The sequence below is a fragment of the Taudactylus pleione genome, unplaced genomic scaffold (genome assembly GCF_031769625.1).
Source record: "Taudactylus pleione unplaced genomic scaffold, aTauple2 ptg000746l, whole genome shotgun sequence".
Classification (NCBI taxonomy): Eukaryota; Metazoa; Chordata; class Amphibia; order Anura; family Myobatrachidae; genus Taudactylus; species Taudactylus pleione.
Genome location: NW_028285148.1, coordinates 1,294,891 through 1,321,238, shown reverse-complemented (window position 1 = coordinate 1,321,238; position 26,348 = coordinate 1,294,891). Strand labels below are relative to the sequence as shown.

General features: G+C 47.6%; 1 protein-coding gene across 1 annotated transcript in view; it reads left to right on the top strand.

Annotated features, from left to right (window-relative positions):
* Positions 1–20,236, top strand: part of LOC148477119 (speedy protein 1-A-like) — a 37,738-nt gene extending 17,502 nt beyond the window's left edge. Inside the window, exon 5 of the mRNA XM_088457204.1 lies at positions 20,093–20,236. Within this exon, the coding sequence (XP_088313330.1) occupies positions 20,093–20,236 (144 nt within the window). The remainder of the gene's footprint in view (positions 1–20,092) is intronic.
* The last annotated feature ends 6,112 nt before the right edge of the window (positions 20,237–26,348 follow it).

Genomic DNA, 26,348 nt, shown 5'->3' with positions numbered 1-26,348 from the left:
CTGTAGTAATCCCCCCCTGGTAGTGCCCCCTGTAGTAATCCCCCCTTGTAGTTCCCCCAGTGGTAATCCCCCCTTTTAGTGCCCCCTGATAATGCCCCTTGGTAGTGCCCCCTGTAGTCATCGCCCCCTGGTAGTGCCCCCTGATAATGCCCCCTGGTAGTGCCCCCTGTAGTCATCGCCCCCTGGTAGTGCCCCCTGTAGTCCCCCCCCCTAGTAGAGAGAGACGTGAAAAGAATAAAAAAAAAATAAACACTTACCTTAAACTCCCGCTCCTGGTCCCGCCGCTGTCCGCTCCTCCGCTCCCGCCGCTGGCCGCTTTGCATGGGAGAGACGTCGTCATGACGACGTGTCTCCCATCACCCACTGCGGGAGCCGGAAGATGGCTCCCGCAGTGGGAGCAGCAGCAGCCGCTGAGAGTCTGACAGACTCTCAGCGGCTGCTGATTACACCAAACACGCAGCTGCCGGCTCCGGCGGCTGTGTGTTTGGCAGTGTGTAGCGCTGACCGAACTCCGTCCGGTCAGCGCTACACTTGACTCGAGTATAAGCCGAGGGGGTACTTTTTCAGCACATTTTTTGTGCTGAAAAACTCGGCTTATACTCGAGTATATACGGTACTTGAAAATGGGTGCAAGCATATTTGTAAGTTCCATAAATGATTTTTACAAATTCTTAAAAAAAACACCTGCCGCTAATAGCCTATTCTAGAAAACACCTGTCGCTCACTTACAGAATACCCCTAAACCTATTTCACTATTTTTAAACACTGTTCCCCCTTTTTTTTTTTTACCCAAAAAATTTTTATAATTTTTTTGGGGTGTCCCGATTTTTTTTCATTACTTTTTTTTGCACATTTCATTTTTAGGGGGCATTCCCAAGGGTGCAGGCTATTATTTTTAAGCCTGCACCCCTAAACCCCAATTCTGCACTTTTTTTTGCCTGCTAAAGGCTGGCGAATATTTATCCCCGTTTTTTTACATTGACTTATCGCAGCGGCGAAAAGTCAATGTAATTCAATACGGGGATAATTAAAGTAGGCGAAAATGACGTCATTGGGGAAAAATTATCGCCGATTCCGACATTTCGACTCAAATTGAATACGGCCCTAAATCTGAAGAAATACATTACATGCAAAAGATAGTTTTACTGCAGATATTTAATTTGTGCATTAAACGGAGCTTGTAAATAATCCAGCTAATGTACAGGTCATGTAGAGCTAACATGGGCCACAGCATATCTGCAGAAGACCATCAGAACATACTGATAAATGTGAACTTGTGGTTGTTATTTTTTTCCTGTACAGATTGCAGTAAATGTGAGAATTCCCCCTTCCTCTGTGTCTCTATAACACTTCCCGGGCTGTGAGCCAACAAGACCTATTTATCCATTTGTGTGTAGCGGAGCCTATTTTCCTCACGCGCGGTAAAGCGCTTTATGCAGTGTGTATTAGGAAATGGATGGTAATTCCATTCTCTGCTATATGAGGTGGTATAATGCGTGTTTCAGTGCTTTGTGCTGCGTATTAAAGGATCGCTAAGCCTAAAATGTTTTATTAACATCTAATCATTATACATAAAACAAAACGCAACAGTGAGGCAATTGGGCGATTTTGTTCCCCCTCGCCGGCTACATGTAAGAAGAAAATTCCTCCAGACTCTTTCCTTTACCTCAGTGTAACTGTTTATTAATGGTATAATACTGCAGTGGCCTCTACACAGACAGCCAGGAGGATAGCTCAGCCTTGGAAGGTAGACAGTTAGGGGGAGATGTATCAAACCTTGTAAGGGAGGACAGGTGGAGAAGTTGCAACCAATCAGCTTCTAGCTATCATTTTATAGAATCATTTGATAAATGATAGCTAGTAGCTGCTTCATCTGCTTTAGATTTGATACAGTACATCTGTCACTAAGAACCGATTTGATGCCCCATAGGAACCTACCACAGTGTTTTGGGTCCCCTTCCCACCCATACTTGTCACACAAAACATAAATTGGGGGAAAGTTGGGGAGTGGCTGCTGTGTTTGGCATTGGACTGACGGGCCGACTCCGGCGTCTGTGCCTGCGGCGATGGCGGATTCTGCGTTCAGCCCCTAAATGAGTAGAGAAAAATGTTTTTAATATTTTTTGGGGTGGGGGGGTTGGGCCACAAATTAACAACTACACAAATGTTAGAACATTTTAAAATTTGAAAACATGCACACGCAGGCCTGTCCAAAAAATAACAACAGGGCTAGACTGAAAACTAGCACACGCAGATAGGGCCGCAAAAAAAGAAAGGAAAAAAAACAAACAAATACTTGCTTTCAGCTATCCGCTGTCTAAAACAGGCCAGCAAGCGTGGCGTGCGGCGGCGCAGATCCGACCACCTGCGCTTGAGCTGCCCGATCTGTCGGCGTGAGCCGAAGAAGCGCAGGTGGCGGCGAACCTCCGCATAGGCGGATCGCTTCTGGTGGTTGCTGATGGGGGGAGGCTGGCTGGTGATCCGACGGTCCATCACCTCCTTTAGGACCAAAAGCTCCCGCCTGGTAAACGCGGAGGCTCTCATGATGGCAATGGTTTTTAAAAAAAAAAAACAGTTTTAATAAAGGCCAGAGAAAAAATTTGATTGGCTAATGTAGTTGGTAAATTAACAGGAACCATTCTATTGGTTATTGTATGAGTCATGTGTCCTCCAGCCTAAAAAATATAATGTGAGTTATGATAGGCTTGATGCAGTGACATTCGTAAGGTAATTTAAATAAAGAAATGAAAAAACTAAAATATGCCTATCACAAACACATGAAAACAATAGGATCATTGGTTCAAACATGTATTTTTTATAAAGTTAAACATTGTTGAAACCGAACGTATTGGGGGGAAAAATGACACACGGACAAGATTAAAGCATACTTGCCGACATTCAGCTCCCTCCGGAGGCCGTGGTCAGACGGAGACACTGCACCTGCTATGGGGCTGTTGCATGTTACCATGGTGCGACTACAGATGTACACATGGACAGGAGTGTGTAGCAGCATTTGTATAAAGTCACAGACAGGTGGCCACCAATAGACGCTCCATGCGTGCGCTTTGCGTGCAGCTCAGAATGAGGCCCTGCTGTATATATGGACCCTTGCTTACAGAGAGACTGGAGGAGGAAGAGTCACTTAGCGGTAATGGAGACCTGGCAATGACCACATACATCATGTACTTCCTTTAACACAAGACAGGAGAAGCTCTGATACCTTTCACCCTATGGATTTTACTCCAAGAACGCAGGTCACAGGCCGCAGGCTCCCTGGGTCAGTGCATTGCCCGGTATGTCACACGCCTTTTACCAGATGTCGTTTTCACGATGGCAGCGACATAAACATGACATTTGTCTGGAGCTGCCGTGACAAGCATTATCCGGGAAGCTTTCAAGGCACAGCTACCAAGCTACCAATCGGCCATTAATCAGCGTGGTGGTCTCAGTAAGGACGGGAGTGATGACCACTAGCAGTAATGTGATATGGATAATCCTGCTCCCAGCACACGCAGGCTAGAGAGGGACAGGATTCATTCATATAGAAAAGGTTTTTCAGACGCTAGCGAGATGTTATTAAGGGCTCTGGGCCTGAATCAGCAAGGAACGCAAGTGCGAATGCAATAGCGATTACGCACGCAGTCTCACTGCGATAGTATGCTAATCCATTGCAATGCTATCTCAGCACTACATAAGGATGCCCACTGTACATCCGTAATGGTTAGCAGGACTACAAAACCATCGATAACATCGACTACCATGGCAGCCTCACGCACACTTGTACAAGCCCTGACCTCACTTAGAACTTCATCGCACGCTATCAGGCCTCAGACTGCGTAGGACATGGCAGTCGATAATTTTTGCACACTCCTGCAACGGCGTTGAAACGCACTGGCATGCCTGTTAATCACTCTGCGGTGGGTCTGCGCAGCCGTTGCAATAGCAGTCCAGATCGCACTGGCTAGTTCGCGCGCGCGCACTGCGATGCACATGCATGCAACAATCGGCCGATTGAGCTCTTATTGGCAACTACGTTCCTCGCTGAATCAGGCCGTGTATTCATTATCACTTCATTTCTACCAATGCAGGTGAAAATGCACATTGTCACCTGCTTTTGTAGATATTAAGGAGCTTATTCAGAGGCGGCCGTACGGTCTACGACCGCACGGCCGCCTCAATGTTTTGCCAGTGCGCATGCGCTCGAGGGAGCCGGCTCCCTCGTGCGCATGCGTGAGACCCGCTACGACCGACAGCGCTGGTCGTAGCGGGTCTCTTTCCAAAGGGGGCGAGCTGTCGATGTTGATTGACAGCTCGCCCCGTTTGGAAGGCGGGCCGGGGGGGTGGCAGCCCAAACGGAGGCGTTCCTATGGGAACGCCTGCCGTTTAGGGGAGGCCCCACTGACATCACTAGTGATGTCAGTGGAGAGCTTCCGGCTCTGACAGAGCGAGAAGCTCTTCGGGGCTTACGACAAGTGAGACCCTACCCTAGGGTCTCGTCGTAAGCCCCGATGGTCGCGATGGTCTCTGACCATCGCGACCATCACCCGAGCGGTCGTTAGAGATGTGGGTGTTAACCCACAGCCTAACGACCGCAACAGAGGTGGGCGGTCAAGATGCAAGTGGCCGCCCAGTTTCTGAGCGACCGCTTGCATCCTCCGACCGCCTCTGAATGAGGCCCTAAGTGTCTGGGCCATTCATTAAAAAGGTAATGCAGGAGATATCAGAGATAACCCCATACACTAATATCACAGATATCTCCTGCTTACCTTGCTCTCCCGGAATGGCCCGCTGTCCCCATACATTAGTATCACATATATCTCTTACTTACCTTTCTCTCCCGGATTGGCCCGCTGTCCCCATACACTAGTATCACAGATATCACCTGCTTCCCTTCTCACCCGGAATGGCCTGCTGTCCCCATACACTAGTAACACAGATACCTCCTGCTTACCTTTCTCTCCCGGAATGGCCCGCTGTCCCCATACATTAGTATCACAGATATCTCCTGCTTACCTTCCTCTCCCGCAATGGCCCGCTGTCCCCATACTCTAGTATTACAGATATCTCCTGCTTACCTTCCTCTCCCGGAATGGCTGCTGTCCCCATACACTAGTATCACAGATATCTCCTGCTTACCTTTCTTTCCCGGAATGGCCGCTGTCCCCATACACTAGTATCACAGATATCTCCTGCTTACCTTTCTTTTCCAGAATGGCGCATGTCCCCATACACTAGTATTACAGATATCTCCTGCTTACCTTTCTTTCCTGGAATGGCCGCTGTCCCCATACACTAGTATCACTGATATCTCCTACTTACCTTCCTCTCCCGGAATGGCCCGATGTTCCCATACACTAGTATCACAGATATCTCCTGCTTACCTTTCTTTTCCAGAATGGCCGCTGTCCCCATACACTAGTATCACAGATATCTCCTACTTACCTTCCTCTCCCGGAATAGCCTGCTGTCCCCATACACTAGTATTACAGATATCTCCTGCTTACCTTTCTTTTCCAGAATGGCCGCTGTCCCCATACACTAGTATTACAGATATCTCCTGCTTACCTTTCTTTCCTGGAATGGCCGCTATCCCCATACACTAGTATCACTGATATCTCCTACTTACCTTCCTCTCCAGGAATGGCCCGATGTCCCCATACACTAGTATCACAGATATCTCCTGCTTACCTTTCTTTTCCAGAATGGCCGCTGTCCCCATACATTAGTATTACAGATATCTCCTGCTTACCTTTCTTTCCTGGAATGGCCGCTGTCCCCATACACTAGTATCACAGATATCTCCTGCTTACCTTCCTCTCCCAGAACGGTTGCTGTCCTCATACACTAGTATCACAGATATCTCCTGCTTACCTTTCTCTCCCGGAATGGCACACTGTCCCCATACACTAGTATCACATATATCTCCTGCTTACCTTTCTCTCCCGGAATGGCCGCTGTCCTCATACACTAGTATCACAGATATCTCTTGCTTACCTTTCTCTCCCGGAATGGCCGCTGTCCTCATACACTAGTATCACAGATATTTCCTGCTTACCTTCATCTCCCGGAATGGCCCGCTGTCCCCATACACTACTATTACAGATATCACCTGCTTACCTTTCTTTCCCAGAATGGCCGCTGTCCCCATACACTAGTATCACAGATATCTCCTGCTTACCTTTCTTTTCCCGAATGGCGCATGTCCCCATACACTAGTATTACAGATATCTCCTGCTTACCTTTCTTTCCTGGAATGGCCGCTGTCCCCATACACTAGTATCACTGATATCTCCTACTTACCTTCCTCTCCCGGAATGGCCCGATGACCCCATACACTAGTATCACAGATATCTCCTGCTTACCTTTCTTTTCCAGAATGGCCGCTGTCCCCATACACTAGTATCACAGATATCTCCTGCTTACCTTTCTTTCCTGGAATGGCCGCTATCCCCATACACTAGTATCACTGATATCTCCTACTTACCTTCCTCTCCAGGAATGGCCCGATGTCCCCATACACTAGTATCACAGATATCTCCTGCTTACCTTTCTTTTCCAGAATGGCCGCTGTCCCCATACACTAGTATCACAGATATCTCCTGCTTACCTTCCTCTCCCGGAATGGCCGCTGTCCCCATACATTAGTATTACAGATATCTCCTGCTTACCTTTCTTTCCTGGAATGGCCGCTGTCCCCATACACTAGTATCACAGATATCTCCTGCTTACCTTCCTCTCCCAGAACGGTTGCTGTCCTCATACACTAGTATCACAGATATCTCCTACTTACCTTTCTCTCCCGGAATGGCCCGCTGTCCCCATACACTAGTATCACAGATATCTCCTGCTTACCTTCCTCTCCCAGAACGGTTGCTGTCCTCATACACTAGTATCACAGATATCTCCTACTTACCTTTCTCTCCCGGAATGGCCGCTGTCCTCATACACTAGTATCACAGATATCTCCTGCTTACCTTTTTCTCCCGGAATGGCCCGCTGTTCTCATACACTAGTATCACAGATATCTCCTGCTTACCTTCCTCTCCCGGAATGGCCGCTGTCCTCATACACTAGTATCACAGATATTTCCTGCTTACCTTCATCTCCCGGAATGGCCCGCTGTCCCCATACACTACTATTACAGATATCACCTGCTTACCTTTCTCTCCTGGAATGGCCGCTGTCCCCATACATTAGTATCACAGATATCTCCTACTTACCTTCCTCTCCCGGAATAGCCTGCTGTCCCCATACACTAGTATCACAGATATCTCCTGCTTACCTTCCTCTCCCGGAATGGCCGCTGTCCCCATACACTAGTATCACAGATATCCCCTACTTACCTTTCTCTCCCGGAATGGCCGCTGTCCCCATACACTATTATCACAGATATCTCCTGCTTACCTTTCTCTCCCGGAATGGCCCGATGTCCCCATACACTAGTATCACAGATATCTCCTGCTTACCTTTCTCTCCCGGAATGGTTGCTGTCCCCATACACTAGTATCACAGATATCCCCTACTTACCTTTCTCTCCCGGAATGGCCGCTGTCCCCATACACTATTATCACAGATATCTCCTGCTAACCTTTCTCTCCCGGAATGACCCGCTGTCCCCATACACTAGTATCACATATATCTCCTGATTACCTTCCTCTCCCGGAATGTCCCGCTGTCCCCATACACTAGTATCACATATATCTCCTGATTACCTTCCTCTCCCGGAATGTCCGCTGTCCTAATACACTGGTATCACAGATATCTCCTGATTACCTTTCTCTCCCGGAATGGCCGCTGTCCTCATACACTAGTATCACAGATATTTCCTGCTTACCTTCATCTCCCGGAATGGCCCGCTGTCCCCATACACTACTATTACAGATATCACCTGCTTACCTTTCTTTCCCGGAATGGCCGCTGTCCCCATACACTAGTATCACAGATATCTCCTGCTTACCTTTCTTTTCCCGAATGGCGCATGTCCCCATACACTAGTATTACAGATATCTCCTGCTTACCTTTCTTTCCTGGAATGGCCGCTGTCCCCATACACTAGTATCACTGATATCTCCTACTTACCTTCCTCTCCCGGAATGGCCCGATGTCCCCATACACTAGTATCACAGATATCTCCTGCTTACCTTTCTTTTCCAGAATGGCCGCTGTCCCCATACACTAGTATCACAGATATCTCCTGCTTACCTTTCTTTCCTGGAATGGCCGCTATCCCCATACACTAGTATCACTGATATCTCCTACTTACCTTCCTCTCCAGGAATGGCCCGATGTCCCCATACACTAGTATCACAGATATCTCCTGCTTACCTTTCTTTTCCAGAATGGCCGCTGTCCCCATACACTAGTATCACAGATATCTCCTGCTTACCTTTCTCTCCCGGAATGGCCGCTGTCCTCATACACTAGTATCACAGATATTTCCTGCTTACCTTCATCTCCCGGAATGGCCCGCTGTCCCCATACACTACTATTACAGATATCACCTGCTTACCTTTCTTTCCCGGAATGGCCGCTGTCCCCATACACTAGTATCACAGATATCTCCTGCTTACCTTTCTTTTCCCGAATGGCGCATGTCCCCATACACTAGTATTACAGATATCTCCTGCTTACCTTTCTTTCCTGGAATGGCCGCTGTCCCCATACACTAGTATCACTGATATCTCCTACTTACCTTCCTCTCCCGGAATGGCCCGATGTCCCCATACACTAGTATCACAGATATCTCCTGCTTACCTTTCTTTTCCAGAATGGCCGCTGTCCCCATACACTAGTATCACAGATATCTCCTGCTTACCTTTCTTTCCTGGAATGGCCGCTATCCCCATACACTAGTATCACTGATATCTCCTACTTACCTTCCTCTCCAGGAATGGCCCGATGTCCCCATACACTAGTATCACAGATATCTCCTGCTTACCTTTCTTTTCCAGAATGGCCGCTGTCCCCATACACTAGTATCACAGATATCTCCTGCTTACCTTCCTCTCCCGGAATGGCCGCTGTCCCCATACATTAGTATTACAGATATCTCCTGCTTACCTTTCTTTCCTGGAATGGCCGCTGTCCCCATACACTAGTATCACAGATATCTCCTGCTTACCTTCCTCTCCCAGAACGGTTGCTGTCCTCATACACTAGTATCACAGATATCTCCTACTTACCTTTCTCTCCCGGAATGGCCCGCTGTCCCCATACACTAGTATCACAGATATCTCCTGCTTACCTTCCTCTCCCAGAACGGTTGCTGTCCTCATACACTAGTATCACAGATATCTCCTACTTACCTTTCTCTCCCGGAATGGCCGCTGTCCTCATACACTAGTATCACAGATATCTCCTGCTTACCTTTTTCTCCCGGAATGGCCCGCTGTTCTCATACACTAGTATCACAGATATCTCCTGCTTACCTTCCTCTCCCGGAATGGCCGCTGTCCTCATACACTAGTATCACAGATATTTCCTGCTTACCTTCATCTCCCGGAATGGCCCGCTGTCCCCATACACTACTATTACAGATATCACCTGCTTACCTTTCTCTCCTGGAATGGCCGCTGTCCCCATACATTAGTATCACAGATATCTCCTACTTACCTTCCTCTCCCGGAATAGCCTGCTGTCCCCATACACTAGTATCACAGATATCTCCTGCTTACCTTCCTCTCCCGGAATGGCCGCTGTCCCCATACACTAGTATCACAGATATCCCCTACTTACCTTTCTCTCCCGGAATGGCCGCTGTCCCCATACACTATTATCACAGATATCTCCTGCTTACCTTCCTCTCCCGGAATGGCCCGATGTCCCCATACACTAGTATCACAGATATCTCCTGCTTACCTTTCTCTCCCGGAATGGTTGCTGTCCCCATACACTAGTATCACAGATATCCCCTACTTACCTTTCTCTCCCGGAATGGCCGCTGTCCCCATACACTATTATCACAGATATCTCCTGCTAACCTTTCTCTCCCGGAATGACCCGCTGTCCCCATACACTAGTATCACATATATCTCCTGATTACCTTCCTCTCCCGGAATGTCCCGCTGTCCCCATACACTAGTATCACATATATCTCCTGATTACCTTCCTCTCCCGGAATGTCCGCTGTCCTAATACACTGGTATCACAGATATCTCCTGATTACCTTTCTCTCCCGGAATGGCCCGATGTCCCCATACACTAGAATCACAGATATCTCCTACTTACCTTTCTCTCCCGGAATGGCCCTCTGTCCCCATACACTAGTATCACAGATATCTCCTGCTTACCTTTCTCTCCCGGAATGTCCCGCTGTCCTCATACACTAGTATCACAGATATCTCCTACTTACCTTTCTCTCCCGGAATGGCCGCTGTCCCCATACACTAGTATCACAGATATCTCCTACTTACCTTCCTCTCCCGGAACGGTTGCTGTCCCCATACACTAGTATGGGGACAGAAATTCATCAAGCTCCGACCATATAATATTTCCAGAGCTTGACTGTGGGAGCATTCGCCATCTTCAAATGGCGTTTGCTCCCGCATCACTCTCCTTCCATGTGGGAAGGAGTCCGTCTCCTTCCGCCAGACGTCGGGGCTTTTCTGCACTAGTTTTACTTCTCCAAAAGCAGCTACGTAAGTTACGCCGCTATGCATGAAGAAAATCACAAAGGACAGCTCCATCAGTAGCAACTGTCCTTTGTGAATGAGGGACTTCCGAGTCTATGACCCAGAAGTCCCTCTGGCGTGCATCTGCACAGAAGGACGCACACGCTGTGGGGGGTACTGGGGGAGACCTCTCCCACCACTCTCCGAATAGAAGCCCATTCTACACTTCTATAGGGTAACTCCACGTTATCCACCGCATCCAAGCCCCGGAGTGCATCGCAGTTGCTAATACGCACGCAATTGGCTGATTTTTGCGTACTGCACATGAGTATGCATTGCAGTGCATGTGGGCGAACTAGCCATTGCGATCGGGGACTGCGATCGCAGTGACTACGCGGTCCCATCACAGAGTGATTGACATGAAGTGCCATTTTGTGGGTGGTGACGGGGGGGTGCATTTGAACGCCGTTGCAGGGGCGTGTATAAATTAGCCACTGCGATTATAGGTGAGACTAGACATTTGGTGATGGGTGGTCCCACTTCCAACCTCTCACGGGAACTTCTGTTACCTTGGAAGTTTGGAACTCTGTTTTGTGACCATTAATTAGGCAGCAAAGATTTCTAACCTTATCCAGTGGCGTAACTATAGAGGGTGCAAGGGGTGTGCTTCCTATGGGGCCCGGCGGCTTAGGAGACCTGCCATCCCAGCAAGTGTCCTCCTGCACCCTCTGTAGCACGGCCGGCCAAGTTGCTGGTGCAACTGGGAACGCTGGTCTCTGAAGCGATCATAAACTAAAGACCAGTGGCGTAACTAGGGCAGGGCGAGCAGGGTGTGTGCCCTGGGCGCCGTGGGACCGGTGGCACGGGGGGGCGCCACTGGCCACGGTCCGGCCCGCCCTAGTTAACCACCAGTGTAGCGCCGACCGCAGTGAGTGCGGTCAGCGCTACACATTTACACAGGACCAGCGCTAGGCTTCCAGCGCCGGTCCTGTGCTTCACAGCTGAGCACGTTCCCTCCCCCTGAGCGCTTGCCCAATAGCGCCAGGAGGCTGGCTCAGGCTGTGCATAACACACGCATCACCGCCAGCGCTGACAGCGATGCGTGTGTTAAACAGCAGCCAATGAGAGTCAGATAGACTCTCATTGACTGCTGCAGCACCCACTGCAAGAGCCGGACTTCCGTCCGGTTCCTGCAGTGGGTAATGGGACAGACGCCATTACATCATGACGTCTCTCCCATTATGCTGAGCGAGCAAGCCTGGGAGGACTGGCGGGTGATGTGGCGGCGGCGGGAGAGGTGTCGCGGTCCGGAGCAGCAGCGTGGATTCAGGTAAGTATGTTTTTATATATTTTTTTTAAAAAACCTGTCAGCACTACTGGGGGCACAATGGGGGAGGGGGTGGCTACCACTCGGGGGACCTCTACTGGGGTGGGGGCACAACGGGGGGGTGGCTACTACTGGGGGCACCATTATTGGGAGGACCTCTACTGGGGGGGCTATTACTGGGGGCACCATTATTGGGAGGACCTCTACTGGGGGGGGGCTATTACAGGGGGCACTTAATCGGGAGGGGGAACCTCAACTGGGGACCACTACTTGGGGGGGAACTACTACTGGGGGCATTATAAAAGGGGCCTACTACTAGGGGCACTGCACTGGGGGGACCACAACTGGGGGCAATAACAGGAAGGACCACTACAGCGACCACTGGATAGGGGGGGTCACTACTGGGGGCCTGCATCAAGGGGACCACTACTGGGGGCACTGCATGGGAGGGGGGGGACTACTGCTGGGGGCACTATATAAGGGGCTTACTGCTAGGGGCACTGCGGGGACCACTACAGGGGGCACTAGATATGGGGGGATCACTACTGGGAAAACTGCATGGGGGGGACTACTGCTGGGGGCACTATATAAAGGGCACTGCATAAGGGGATACCACTACTGGGTGCACTGCATTGTGGAGACTGCTACTGGGGGCACTGCATTTGGGGGGACCACTACTGGGGGCACTGAGTAAGGGGAACTAATTGGGGGCTGTATAAGGGGGACCACTACTGGGGATACTGTATAAGGGGCACTACTATGGGCCTGCATAAAAGGGACCACAACTGCATACTGGCGGTACTGTATAAGGAGTACTACTGGGGTTAAGGTGCATATGGATAGGAATGTTCAGCGTGAAAATAAAGGGGTGTGTCATGTTGACACACCCTTTTTAAAGTAACCACGCCCATTTTTTTCCGCGCGCGCCAAAGGCACGCGCACATATCTGGATGTTGGGGGGGGGGCGCTCCCTTTTCAAATTTGCCCTGGGCTCCAAATACCCTAGTTACGCCACTGCTAAAGACACCTCTGACCACCAGGCCAGCGTTACCAGTGATGCAGTACGCGGATGTGCATCTAATTAGATCCAGTCAGCGGCAGCATCTACGCGGGAGGAGAGCTGGCGGCATGGACTGGAGCCTTGCCCAATGGCCAGCGTGAGAGGTAAGTACTGCACAGGGGAGGGGGGGCAACAGCATAAGGGGCACAACTAGGGGAATTACTGGGCGCACTGCATTAGGGGCATTACTGGGGGCACAACTTAAGGGGCACTACTAAGGGCATTAAGTGGGGCACCGCATAAGGGGTACTATTGGAGTACTGCATAATGGGCACTACTGGGTGCACTGCATAAAGGGCTTTAATACAGGAGGCATTGTATAATTGGCACAACTACAGGGGCACTGTATAGGTAGAATTATGGAGGCCCGAGGAAATTTGGCTATTGGGCCCCCATACCTCTAGTTACACCCCTGGCTGGCACCTTATCTCCGATGACTTTATCTCCATCCAACGCTTAGTAAATAGAGCCCCTAATCCTTGGGATGGTTGGACAGTTACAATCTGTGGCGACAAATGGGGACAGTTGGGAGGAATGCCATAAGCAGGGATGTAACTACCATATCAGAGCTGAGGGGGCCCATCTTCCTTGTCAAAGTTACATGTGTAATATACTATATATTTCACCATTGGATGGTTCATAGGGACCCTTACAAACTTTTGCTGTGGCCTTCAAATACCTAGTTACACCCCTGGCCTTATCCCTATTGTCAGGTCAGGAATGCCCAGCACTTTTCCAAGGCATCTCTGATACCATGTATCTAATTTGCAATAGCGCCTTCGTGTGTACACTCTGTGTAACACATTCGCTATAGGAGTTTTTAGGACACACGCACAGTCGCACAATATCGCTTAACACCGTAACTATCAGCACAAAGTGTGTAGTTTTCATTGCTGGATCAGTATAGTGACTGCAAGTAGGCCTCATTACGGGCCTGACTTTCAGTCGAGCACTATTCCGATATCCATGCAGATGGGCGCTGTTTATTCATCTGCGCATTCAGCTGCGTGTATAAATCATATATCTATAGCCTACATGTATAAATCATATATCTATAGCCTGTATGTATACATGATATATCTCTAGCCTGCGTGCATACATCACATATCGATAGCCTACGTGTATAAATCATATATCTATAGCCTGTGTGTATACATCATATATCTATAGCCTGCGTGCATACATCACATATCGATAGCCTGCGTGTATAAATCATATATCTATAGCCTGCGTATATAAATCATATATCTGTATCCTGCGTGTATACATCATATATCTATAGCCTGCGTGTATACATCATATATCTATAGCCTGCGTGTATACATCATATATCTATAGCCTGCGTGCATACATCACATATCGATAGCCTGCGTGCAGCTTTGCAATTGCGATCTTTGCTGAATCAGGCCCTAAAACCTCTCTGCACCATTCCACCATCCCTGGTAGACGAATTATTAGTACCAACATGTGCAACAAAACCACTCTGACTCAGCAATTCAATAATCTTTACCATCTAGTACTCTACCTCCTATCACTCTTAGCAGTAGCTCTGGGCACAGCCCTAACCTCTGTGTTTCCTTCATCACCAGCTCCCAGATAAATAACATTTACAACAGAATCCCCATAAGAGTGCTTTCTACATTCTATGAACTTGTACAGCCTGCATAAAGAAAATGATTAGTGCATTGGTGATAGTTACAGGGGAAGGAAAAGCAGTACAGTAACTGATACTCCTAAAAACAGACAGTTTTACAAATACGTTCCCTGAACTGATTTCAGTCACGTCACTGTACAGATGAGATTTTGTAGCTATTACTGAGTCATTGCACTATAATAACCACAACTTGTTCATACGGTAGTTATTTTGGTTATTTAGAAGAGAGAGTAGAAAGTAGTGATCTCAGTTATATGTAATGAATAAGATAAAAGCAAATCCCTGATGAAGTCTTACTTAGACTAAACGCATAGAGATACTTTGATACTAACCTCCCTTGGCTGTGCTGCCCAGCAGTTGGGTGACAACTTTGGACTTTTACCTTGTGATATCTGGATCTCACATCTACAGTATCAGGCTGCTCCAGTCCCTCCAGGGACACAAGGGTTCTTTCCTGGGGGCAGGTCTGCCCCATTCTGGGACAAACTGTACAAAGCCAGATAAGCATTTTTCACGCTTATTTCTTGTACAAGTTTTTTTCATTGTTAAAATATATTCTGTTTAAAAAAAATAATACACTTTGTATATCTCCTTCTTTTTCCTAATCAAAGAGACCAGCTAATAGAGAATCCAAGGAGGCACAAAAGTAAAACAGATTAGTGGATATTATACTATTTCCTTGTACCGATTTTGAATTTTTTTCTTACATAGTCCACTAATTCACCAAACAGTATAACACTGCTGTCCCCCAATTCCTTCTTCATTATATCAAAATGTTAGATACTAGTAAGGGGAAGCCCCTACTCTGTGTAGCCCCGCCCCCCCACTCTGTCCAGCCCCGCCCCCCCACTCTGCCAGCCCCGCCCCTCACTCTATCCACCCCCTGCTCTGACTGCCGCACTGTCTCCTGCACTTATGCCTTTCCCGGAGGCTCTGCAGATCCTGCTCCTCTCTGCCTGGGTGCATCCCATCTTCCTGGCAGTGGTGGTCCTCAGAGGGGCAGCGTGTGTCCCTGTTCCCACTACGCATGCGTCTTGCAGACAGCACAGACCTTAGAGAATTATTATATAGACATACACAACTGGCAACATATGGAGAAGAGCTAGGACCGTGGCTTCACAATAAACAGAGAAGCCGAACACTTTTTTCACTTTGCTACGCAGGAGCGTGGCATTACTATTACATGCTTGTTATTTTGTAACTTCTACAAACAGCTCATAAAGGACAGATGTTACTTACTGTACATGTTATATCTATCCCTGGCATTCTGAACACGGACATTATGTATCACTAGTTTACGTGTCATTCATTTTGCTCATTCGGTTATATTATAGATTTGTACACACTGTGAAGATCACTTGCATTATAATGTAAATGTTTAACACAATAACCCTCCCCCACATTACTGCTTATACAGATGATGACATAAATACAAAAAGTTACAATAGAAGAGGCCCTGCACGCAAAACCTAACATTCTAGAGAGTGTAAAGGGCACATTTGAAGGCTCGGAGGCTGGGTGAAAGTGTAAGTGGGCGAGTGAGGGAATTCCAGGGGTTAGGTTTAGTGCAGCAGGGGAGAAATCCTGGGGGCAGGAGTGGGAGGAGATGATCAGGGGGGAGGGGAGGCGGCAGACATTAGCAGAGAGGGAGTATGTGAACACAAGGCTGGAGATGTAGGGAGGAGATCAGTGTTGGAGGCTTTGCAGGTGGTTAATTGTTATCTGCACTTGATTCTGGATAGGACAGAGAGGGACTGACAGAGGTGGAGGGATGAGGAAGAGAATTTCGATGGGCAGAGGGGAGACTGAAGATAGGTGAGGTGGGAGGTGGGAGATGAGAAGACAGGTGAGGAGAAGTTGCTGTAATTGCTACAAGAGATGATAAATGTGTAAATCCAAGTGTTTGGTGACTTCCAGGGTGATAAATGACCTGATACTGTGAATGTTACAGAGGTGTGAGCGGAAAGAGTGGCAAAGGGACTGGATGTGATCGGTGATAGAGAGGGCAAAGCCTAGGATGACACCCTGGTAGCGAGCTTTCGGGGCAGGGGAGAGGGAGTTGTTGCCCATTTAATTTAAAAAGATATGTTTAACTAAATACGCCAACATGTCTAAGGTATGTGACCATAATACACACATGTAATATTCCCTCATTCAAAAAATCTTTTTTTTTTTTTTTAAAAACTCTTCTGGTTTCCTGTTTTTGATGTAAGACCCAAGCGTAGATTTGCAGCCATTAGCTGGATTTTCTCCTGACTCTAATTGGGGTCCCTAAGGGTGTAAATTTGTACCTGGACAAATCATGCTGCCACTCAAAGCAACAATGTATTATCTTAGTAAAGAAAAACAACATACGAATTAAACATAGTATCGATTATATACAGTATTTCATAGATTTGAGGTTCAAGCAAAGATTTGCGGTTATAAGTGGGGAATGGGATAAAACAGGCGGAGAAGCCCTGATTTATATGTGAGGGCATCTAACCTTGGAGCGATGGAAAAAAACAGGTCTTCTCGGCCAGGTCATGCGCTTACATCGCAGGCGATATAACAATAATACAATACAATCAAAATCGTTTGTGGTTTTCTTCTGATTGCACTAATTGGCCCCAGGCATGCTGCAAGGAATCTGACTGCTCAGGGGCCAAACAGCTGGGTCTCATCCAATGTGATCACTAATGTAATGCGGATGGATTCGATGGTTATGGTATAAAAGATAAGCTCTGGAAAGTGATAAATTATTATTATTATTATCATTTATTTATATGGCGCCATGTGCTCCGCAGCGCCTCACAAATTGGGGAGTGATAAACGACCAGCCACTCAGCTCCTATCTGTCATTTTTCCAACACAGCCTGTAGGATGACAGTTAGGAACTGATTGGCTGGTAGTTTATCACTTTCCAGAGTTTAGTACATCTCCCCCATACAGTTTACAGGTCGTTAATCAAGATAGAGACCAAGGGCCAAATGTAACCTCTCACATATATTATACTCGGCCAATGTAACAGAGGGCCTAATTCAGACAAGCTCGTGAGCGCTGAGCGCTCGCGAGCGGGTCGATGTTGGCCCAGTGCACATGCGCACGACGGACCCGGCTCCATCGTGCTAATGCGCAAGACCCAGATAGCGACGGACAAGGGGGCATGCTGTCGATGGTGAGTGACAGCACGTCCCATTTGGTGGGCGTGCCGGGGGAGTGGCTGGCCAGACGGAGGCGTTCCCATGAGAACGCCTACCGTCTGGGGCCGGCCCCACTGACATCACAAGTGATGTCAGTGGGAGTGCTTTCGGCTCTGATAGAGGAAGGACGGCCCTGATTCAGAGCGAGCGCTCTGTCAGAGCGTCCGGCTCTGAATCAGGGCCACAGTCCCAGTACATGCAAACTCGACTGTTTTTAGACTTGAAAAACTCTCACGATGTAAACTCTCATCCAGATGTTTTCCCATTTTGAAGACATATTCTAAACTCTCACCCTATTACATTTGGCCCCAAATGCTAGACAGGCAATTGGACAACAGGGACAAAAGATCAACAGGGACAAAAGGTTGACACAGCAAAGGTCAACATGGAAGGTCGACAGGTACATATGGTCAACAGCAGGGGTCTTCAAACTTGGCCCTCCAGATGCTGTGGAACTACACATCCCAGCATGCACTGCACATAGTTTTAGCATGCTGTTATATCAAAAAGGTGGCAGTGCATGCTGGGATGTGTAGTTCCACAGCAGCTGGAGGGCCAAGTTTGAAGATCCCTGGTCAACAGGGACAAAGGTCGGCATAAAAATGATCGACACACAAATGGTCGACATTGTTTTGTTTTTTAGCCCTAATCTTCACCCTAACCCTCCCCTGGTACCTAACCCTAACCATCCCTCCTGGTACCTAACCCTAACTCCTGGTGCCTAACCCATACATAAGGGTAGGTGCCTGAACCAAAACCGTCCCTTCTAGTGCCTAACCCTCTGGTAAGTGCCCAACCCTAACCTGCCCTCCCGGTGCCTAACCCTCTGGTAAGTGCCTAACCCTAACCCGCCCTCCTGGTGCCTAATCCTCTGGTAAGTGCCTAACCCTAATCCGCCGTCCTGGTGCCTAACCCTCTGATAAGTGCCTAGCCCTAACCCGCTCTCCTGGTGCCTAACCCTCTGATAAGTGCATAACCCTAACCCGCCCTCCTGGTGCCTAACCCTCTGATAAGTGCCTAACCCTAACCCGCCCTCCTGGTGCCTAACCCTCTGATAAGTGCCTAGCCCTAACCCGCTCTCCTGGTGCCTAACCCTCTGATAAGTGCATAACCCTAACCCGCCCTCCTGGTGCCTAACCCTCTGATAAGTGCCTAACACTAACCCGCCCTCCTGGTGCCTAACCCTCTGGTAAGTGCCTAACCCTAACTGTTGGGGTAAGTGCCTAACCCTCCAAGTGCCTAACCCTAACTCCCGCCTCCAAGATTTTGCACGTGCTGCTCCCCACCTTTGGAACTCTCTCCCGCTTCCCATCAGACTCTCCACCTCTCTACAATCCTTCAAACGGGCTCTCAAGACCCACTATTTCGTCAAAGCCATCCAGCTCTCATCTTAACTTGCTGCTACATACTCCTTCCTCCCTGCCCACCCCATCTGTGTCATCCCTGTCTGTCTGTCCCTCCCCCTTAGAATGTAAGCTCCTATGAGCAGGGCCCTCTACCCTCTTGTGCTTCTCCTTACTATACCTTCATCTACTTCTTACTCTCTACCAGGGCACCTAACACTTGATTGCTTTGCATTGTTGCTTATCTGGGTGTTATGGTCGCGAATGTAGCAATGTATATTATCCATGTCCTGTAATGTATTGTATTGTACTGTAAGTCACTGTAAATCAAGCTATTTGTTTATGTACTTTGTAAGGCGCTGCAGAAAACTTGTGGCGCCATATAAATAAACAATAATAATAATAATAACGATAATAACCCTGAATAAAACCTGCGTCGACCCTTTTCCTGACTGTGATGACCTTTTGTTCCTATTGATATCTATCTAGACATTGGTGACCTGTTAGCTGGCTATCTATAGTCCAGATACCAAATTGGACACTGATTCTGACACTTGGCACCAGCTGATTGCCCAGCTTTCTGCACATACAGGAATAAATACAGCATTGGTCACTGGATGTGACTGTACATTCCCTGACCTCCAGTGTGCAAGAACCATAAACAAGAAGATTGTACAGTAAATTATGACTGTAGCTTGTTAGGTCCCTGGATGCAAACTAAAAATATATGTTGATAGATACAAAACTATAATAATCGGTCGCCATTGTTATTTATTTCTGCGTTGTTACCAGGAGCCCATATTAATGTGGTAGACTTATGAAAAATGCATACCGCAAAGCTTATCTTGGTTTATACGCTTAAGATTTGAATCTGTTATATTTATCCTATTAAACGTTATCTCATCTGTCTTTGTAGACTTTTCTCTACAGAATTTGCGTGGTGATAATCCCCGGCTTCCAGCGATCATTCGTGAATGTCAATTCTTCTTATAATAAAACACTAGTCACGCATCGGACATATCGAGGTGTTATGTTTAAAGAAGAGGATAAATACAGTTAATTTTAAAAAAAGAACATTGTTTCCATTGTACGTATGTATATACAGTGACAGTGAGGACTTCTGCCAACATTCACAAACAAACTTAGTCGTTCTACTGATTAACGTGACAAAAGATAAAAGTGCCACACTCATCCCTTACAGGAGCTAATGCCTACCTGCCAACTTTCTGGCTGCCCCTTCCGAGAGGGGGACAAGAAGGTTAGCACAATGAGGGGCGTGGTGCACATAGGTGGGTAGTGCAGGGGCATGATGGAACAATCACATCATCGTGGCCCCGCCCCCCACTATACCAGCAAGATTACCAGCATTACAAACCGGGAGCGGGACTACGATGACACTATTCAGCGCAACATGATCGCCCACCCGGACCGAACACTTTAAACAGGAAATGGGTAGTGCCAGATGGACATGGGCAGCTCCAGGAGACTTGAATACTCTTCTAAGCAGCCAGGTATTTATGTATAAAACTCAATAATAAGACGAATGTTTATAAATATGTGTAGCATAATGTGTAAGGGGCATTACTGTGTGTGGTATAATGTATCATAAAGGGCATTTCTCTGTGTGACATAATGTGTAACAGGCATTACTGAGTGCTGCATACTGTGTAAGGGGCATTACGGTGTGTGGCATATTCTGTAAGGAGCATTACGGTGTGTGGCATACTGTGTAAGAGGCATTACCATGTGCTGCATATTGTGTAAGGGGCATTACTGTGTGTGGCATACTGTGTAAGAGGCATTGTTATGTGCAGCATAATCTGTAAGGGGCATTACTGTGTGTGGCATACTGTGTAAGAGGCATTGCTATGTGCAGCATAATCTGTAAGGGGCATTACTGTGTGTGGCATACCGTGTAAGGTGTTTTATTCTGAGTGGCATAATGTGTAAGGGGCATTACTGTGTGTGGCATAATGTGTAAGGTGCATTACTGTGCATGGCATCATGTGGTATATGGGGCACTACTACAGTGTGGCATAATGTGTATAAGGAGTAGTACTGTGTGGCATAACATGAATGGGCTCTGTGTGACATGACATATAAACTCTGGCTGTGCCATATTCACAAACTTTGCTACTGTTCCCAATCCCTCCCAGTCTCCCAGAATGCCGGTGGTCGTGACATCATAGCGCATGGTATTCCTGGAGAGGCCACGGAAGAGGATGGAGCAGCAGCACACTGTAGCAGTGCATCCACTTTCTGCTGGGCTTGCCCCCTAGAGTGATGAACAGGGGGTGTGTCACAAAGCCACACCCCCTTTTCAGTAGTGCGCATGCCTTCGGCGCACACAGAAGAATGCCCTTTTTTTTTTTTTTGCTTTGTATTATATTTTTGGGGAAGTGGCCAAAGGGAACTTTTGACTTGAGCTCAACAACATCTAGAACTGACCGTGTTCGGGAGAGTAGGCAAATCTGAAATAATGTACTTGCCTGTGTGTGGTATGATTTAGGGGGAGATGTACCAAGACTTTTTAAAGAGTGGGGAAGTGAACAAGTAGAGAAGTTCTATATTAACCAATCAGCTTCTGGCTAGCATTTATCAAGAACATTCTACGGTATAAAATTACAGGTAGAAGGTGATTGGTTCTCCACTTTTTAGAACTGTTGATATATCTCCCCTTAATGAGATATATATGTTCAGCAGTTGCAATTGGGATCATTAGTATAATTTCCCTGTATTGGATATAAGGCACAATGATCCCTATGGATATAAGGCACAGTGATCCCTATGGCTACATGCATTTTCTGAGTAGTATCAGTGTGTTTTCAAGTGGTATCTAACTATCTGCTTTGGGGCTCGTCTACATTTGGATGTAAGTCAGGTTTATGACACGCCTCTCGGATTTAGCAGTACACGCCTATCACATGTATGATACGCCTCTCGGATGTAGCAGTACACGCCTATCGCATGCATGACACGCCTCTCGGATGTAGCAGTACATGCCCATCACATGTATGACACGCCTCTCGGATGTAGCAGTACATACCCATCACATGTATGACACGCCTCTCGGATGTAGCAGTACACGCCTATCACATGCATGACACGCCTCTCGGATGTAGCAGTACATGCCCATCACATGTATGACACGCCTCTCAGATGTAGCAGTACATGCCTATCACATGCATTACACGCCTCTCGAATGTAGCAGTACATGCCCATCACATGCATGACACGCCTCTCGGATGTAGCAGTACATGCCCATCACATGTATGACACGCCTCTCGGATGTACCAGTACACGCCTATCACATGCATGACACGCCTCTCGGATGTAGCAGTACATGCCCATCACATGTATGACACGCCTCTCAGATTTATCAGTACACGCCCATCACATGTATGACACGCCTCTCAGATTTATCAGTACACGCCCACTGTAACACGCGCTCATAGGTGCTGCTCTCACACTCTCCCTGACATGCTTTTTCAAAAGTAGGCAAGTATGTGTTAAATCAATAAACAAGAAAATGCACAGTGTATATATAATACCTTTCATTTTATAGCCCCAAATGTCCACAAAGAGAGTTGCCCCAGTTTATAGCTTATGGGGTCACCTGTGGGCTATAGTAGAAGCTCTGATTAGCCCCCTCCCTTGCAGGCACCTGTAGAGGACCACTAAATTGATTTGAGCAACTTGCCATATTTGTGTATCTGACCAGACAGAAATCACTACTGAAATGAAATAGTGAAGAAAAACTATTTTACATTTACACTAAATATACAGCCGGGTTCTGTATTACCTACAGCATTACTTGTTTTACAGATGGAAATAGTAAGAGTGAACACAAACAAATTGGACGTCTCCCTGATTTAAAGAGGCCGTATCGCCCTATCTGTATTATATACTATGTCCTGCTTTAAACTGTCATATGTTATTTTATGATCTAGTTTTTTCAGACTCATTAATACTGAAACATTAGTATAAAACAATAATGAATAATTATACAACGGTGAATGCAGAAAAAGACACAACAAAGTCTCTGACTGACGCAATACACAGTAATGAACTTTTATTCCCTCGGCCTGCTCCCTATAAAGGAAGGGTTAACAAGCGTAACACCATTACACAATAAGGAGCCGAGTTGTCCTTTGTTCTGCAGAACACAAAGCAGATGAGATCATACATTAATTCCCATGAGTAACCCCACTCTGCTCATTCTGTTTTGCTGTATTTGGATGATTAACTTGGTGGGTGGGTGGGTTACAGACTGAAACGATCCTCTCCCTCCTCCTAGACCCCTATTCTCAGTGCAGCTAAGCTGTATGCTAACACAAAATAAGAAAATCCCTGGCTTGGGTGTCACATCCTCTTCCTTCTTGTGATGTTTTGCTAATATACCAGGTGCAGGGGGTCTGCACCTGGTATATCAGATGTGGTTCCCGGATTCTGTGGCTGACAGGGAGAACGTGAAATGAATACAATCTGGAATGAATCGCTGATTGTGCAGATCGGCCTGTCTGTGAGTCGTCTTCAGATGTGCTGTGTTGTTACCTGGCTATAGCTCATGTCCCTCGCTGTTCCCTGGCTATAGCTCATGTATTACACTGTTACCTGGCTATAGCTCATGTACCACACTAAAACCTGGCTATAGCTCATGTATCACACTGTTACCTGGCTATAGTGCATGTGAACGCACTATTACCTGGCTATAGCTCATGTACCGCACTGTTACCTGGCTATAGCTCATGTACCGGAATGTTACCAGGCTATAGCTCATGTACCGCACTGTTACCTGGTTATAGCTCATGTACCTCACTATTACCTGGCTATAGCTCATGTACCTCGCTGTTACCTGGCTATAGCTCATGTACCGCACTGTTACCTGGCTATAGCTCATGTACCGCACTGTTACCTGGCTATAGCTCATGTACCGCACTGTTACCTGGCTATAGCTCATGTACCGGAATGTTACCAGGCTATAGCTCATGTACCGCACTGTTACCTGGTTATAGCTCATGTACCACACTGTTACCTGGCTATAGCTCATGTGAGCACACTGTTACTTGGCTATAGCTCATGTATCTCACTGTTACCTGGCTATAGCTCATGTACCGCACTGTTACCTGGCTATAGCTCATGTGCTGCACTGTTACCTGGCTATAGCTCATGTCCCTCGCTGTTCCCTGGCTATAGCTCATGTACCGCACTGTTACCTGGCTATAGCTCATGTATCACACTGTTACCTTGCTATAGCTCATGTGAGCGCACTGTTACCTGGCTATAGCTCATGTATCGCACTGTTACCTGGCTATAGCTCATGTACCGCACTGTTACCTGGCTATAGCTCATGTACCGCACTGTTACCTGGCTATAGCTCATGTACCGCACTGTTACCTGGCTATAGCTCATGTCCCTCGCTGTTCCCTGGCTATAGCTCATGTATTACACTGTTACCTGGCTATAGCTCATGTCCCTCGCTGTTACCTGGCTATAGCTCATGTACCGCACTGTTACCCAGCTGTAGCTCATGTATCGCACTGTAACCTGGCTATAGCTCATGTACCGCACTGTTATCTGGCTATAGTTCATGTGCCGCGCTGTTACCTGGCTATAGCTCATGTCCCTCGCTGTTCCCTGGCTATAGCTCATGTACCGCACTGTTACCTGGCTATAGCTCATGTACCGCACTGTTACCTGGTTATAGCTCATGTACCGCACTGTTGCCCGGCTGTAGCTCATGTACCGCACTGTTACCCAGCTGTAGCTCATGTGCCGCACTGTTAACCGGCTGTAGCTCATGTCCCGCACTGTTACCCGGCTGTAGCTCATGTACCGCACTGTTACCTGGCTATAGCTCATGTCCCTCGCTGTTACCTGGCTATAGCTCATGTACCGCATTGTTACCTGGCTATAGCTCATGTATCGCACTGTAACCTGGCTATAGCTCATGTACCGCACTGTTACCTGGCTATAGTTCATGTGCCGCACTGTTACCTGGCTATAGCTCATGTCCCTCGCTGTTACCTGGCTATAGCTCATGTACCGCACTGTTACCTGGCTATAGCTCATGTGAATGCACTGTTACCTGGCTATAGCTCATGTACCGCACTGTTACCTGGTTATAGCTCATGTACCGCACTGTTACCTGGCTATAGCTCATGTACCGCACTGTTACCTGGCTATAGCTCATGTACCGCACTGTTACCTGGTTATAGCTCATGTACCGCACTGTTTCCAGGTTATAGCTCATGTGCCGCACTGTTACCCGGCTATAGCTCAAGTATTACACTGTTACCCGGCTATAGCTCATGTACCGCACTGTTGCCCGGCTGTAGCTCATGTACCGCACTGTTACCAGGCTGTAGCTCATGTGCCGCACTGTTAACCGGCTGTAGCTCATGTGCCGCACTGTTACCCGGCTATAGCTCATGTACCGCACTGTTACCCGGCTGTAGCTCATGTACCGCACTGTTACCTGGCTGTAGCTCATGCACCGCACTGTTACCCGGCTATAGTTACCCGGCTATAGCTCATGTGCCGCACTGTTACCTGGCTATAGCTCGGCTATAGCTCATGTGCCGCACTGTTACCTGGCTATAGCTCATATCCCGCACTGTTACCTGGCTATAGCTCATGTCCCGCACAGTTACCTGGCTATAGCTCATGTACCGCACTGTTACCTGGCTATAGCTCATGTACTGCACTGTTACCTGGCTATAGCTCATGTATCGCACTGTTACCTGGCTATAGCTCATGTCCCGCACTGTTACCTGGCTATAGCTTATGTACCGCACTGTTACCTGGCTATACCTCATGTACCATACTGTTACCTGGCTATAGCTCATGTATCGCACTGTTACCTGGCTCTAGCTCATGTATCACACTGTTACCTGGCTATAGCTCATGTACCGCACTGTTACCTGGTTATAGCTCATGTATCGCACACTGTATCATGTATCATTTTGGCCCCACAATGCCTGTATTACCGGCATTGCAATCCCATCAGGAAAAGGCTACAATACCACCAGGAAAAGGCTGCAATCACACTGGGAAAATGCTGCAATCCCATCAGGAAATGCTGCAATCCCACCAGGAAAAGGCTACAATACCACCAGGAAAAGGCTGCAATCAGACTGGGAAAATGCTGCAATCCCACCAGGAAAAGGCTG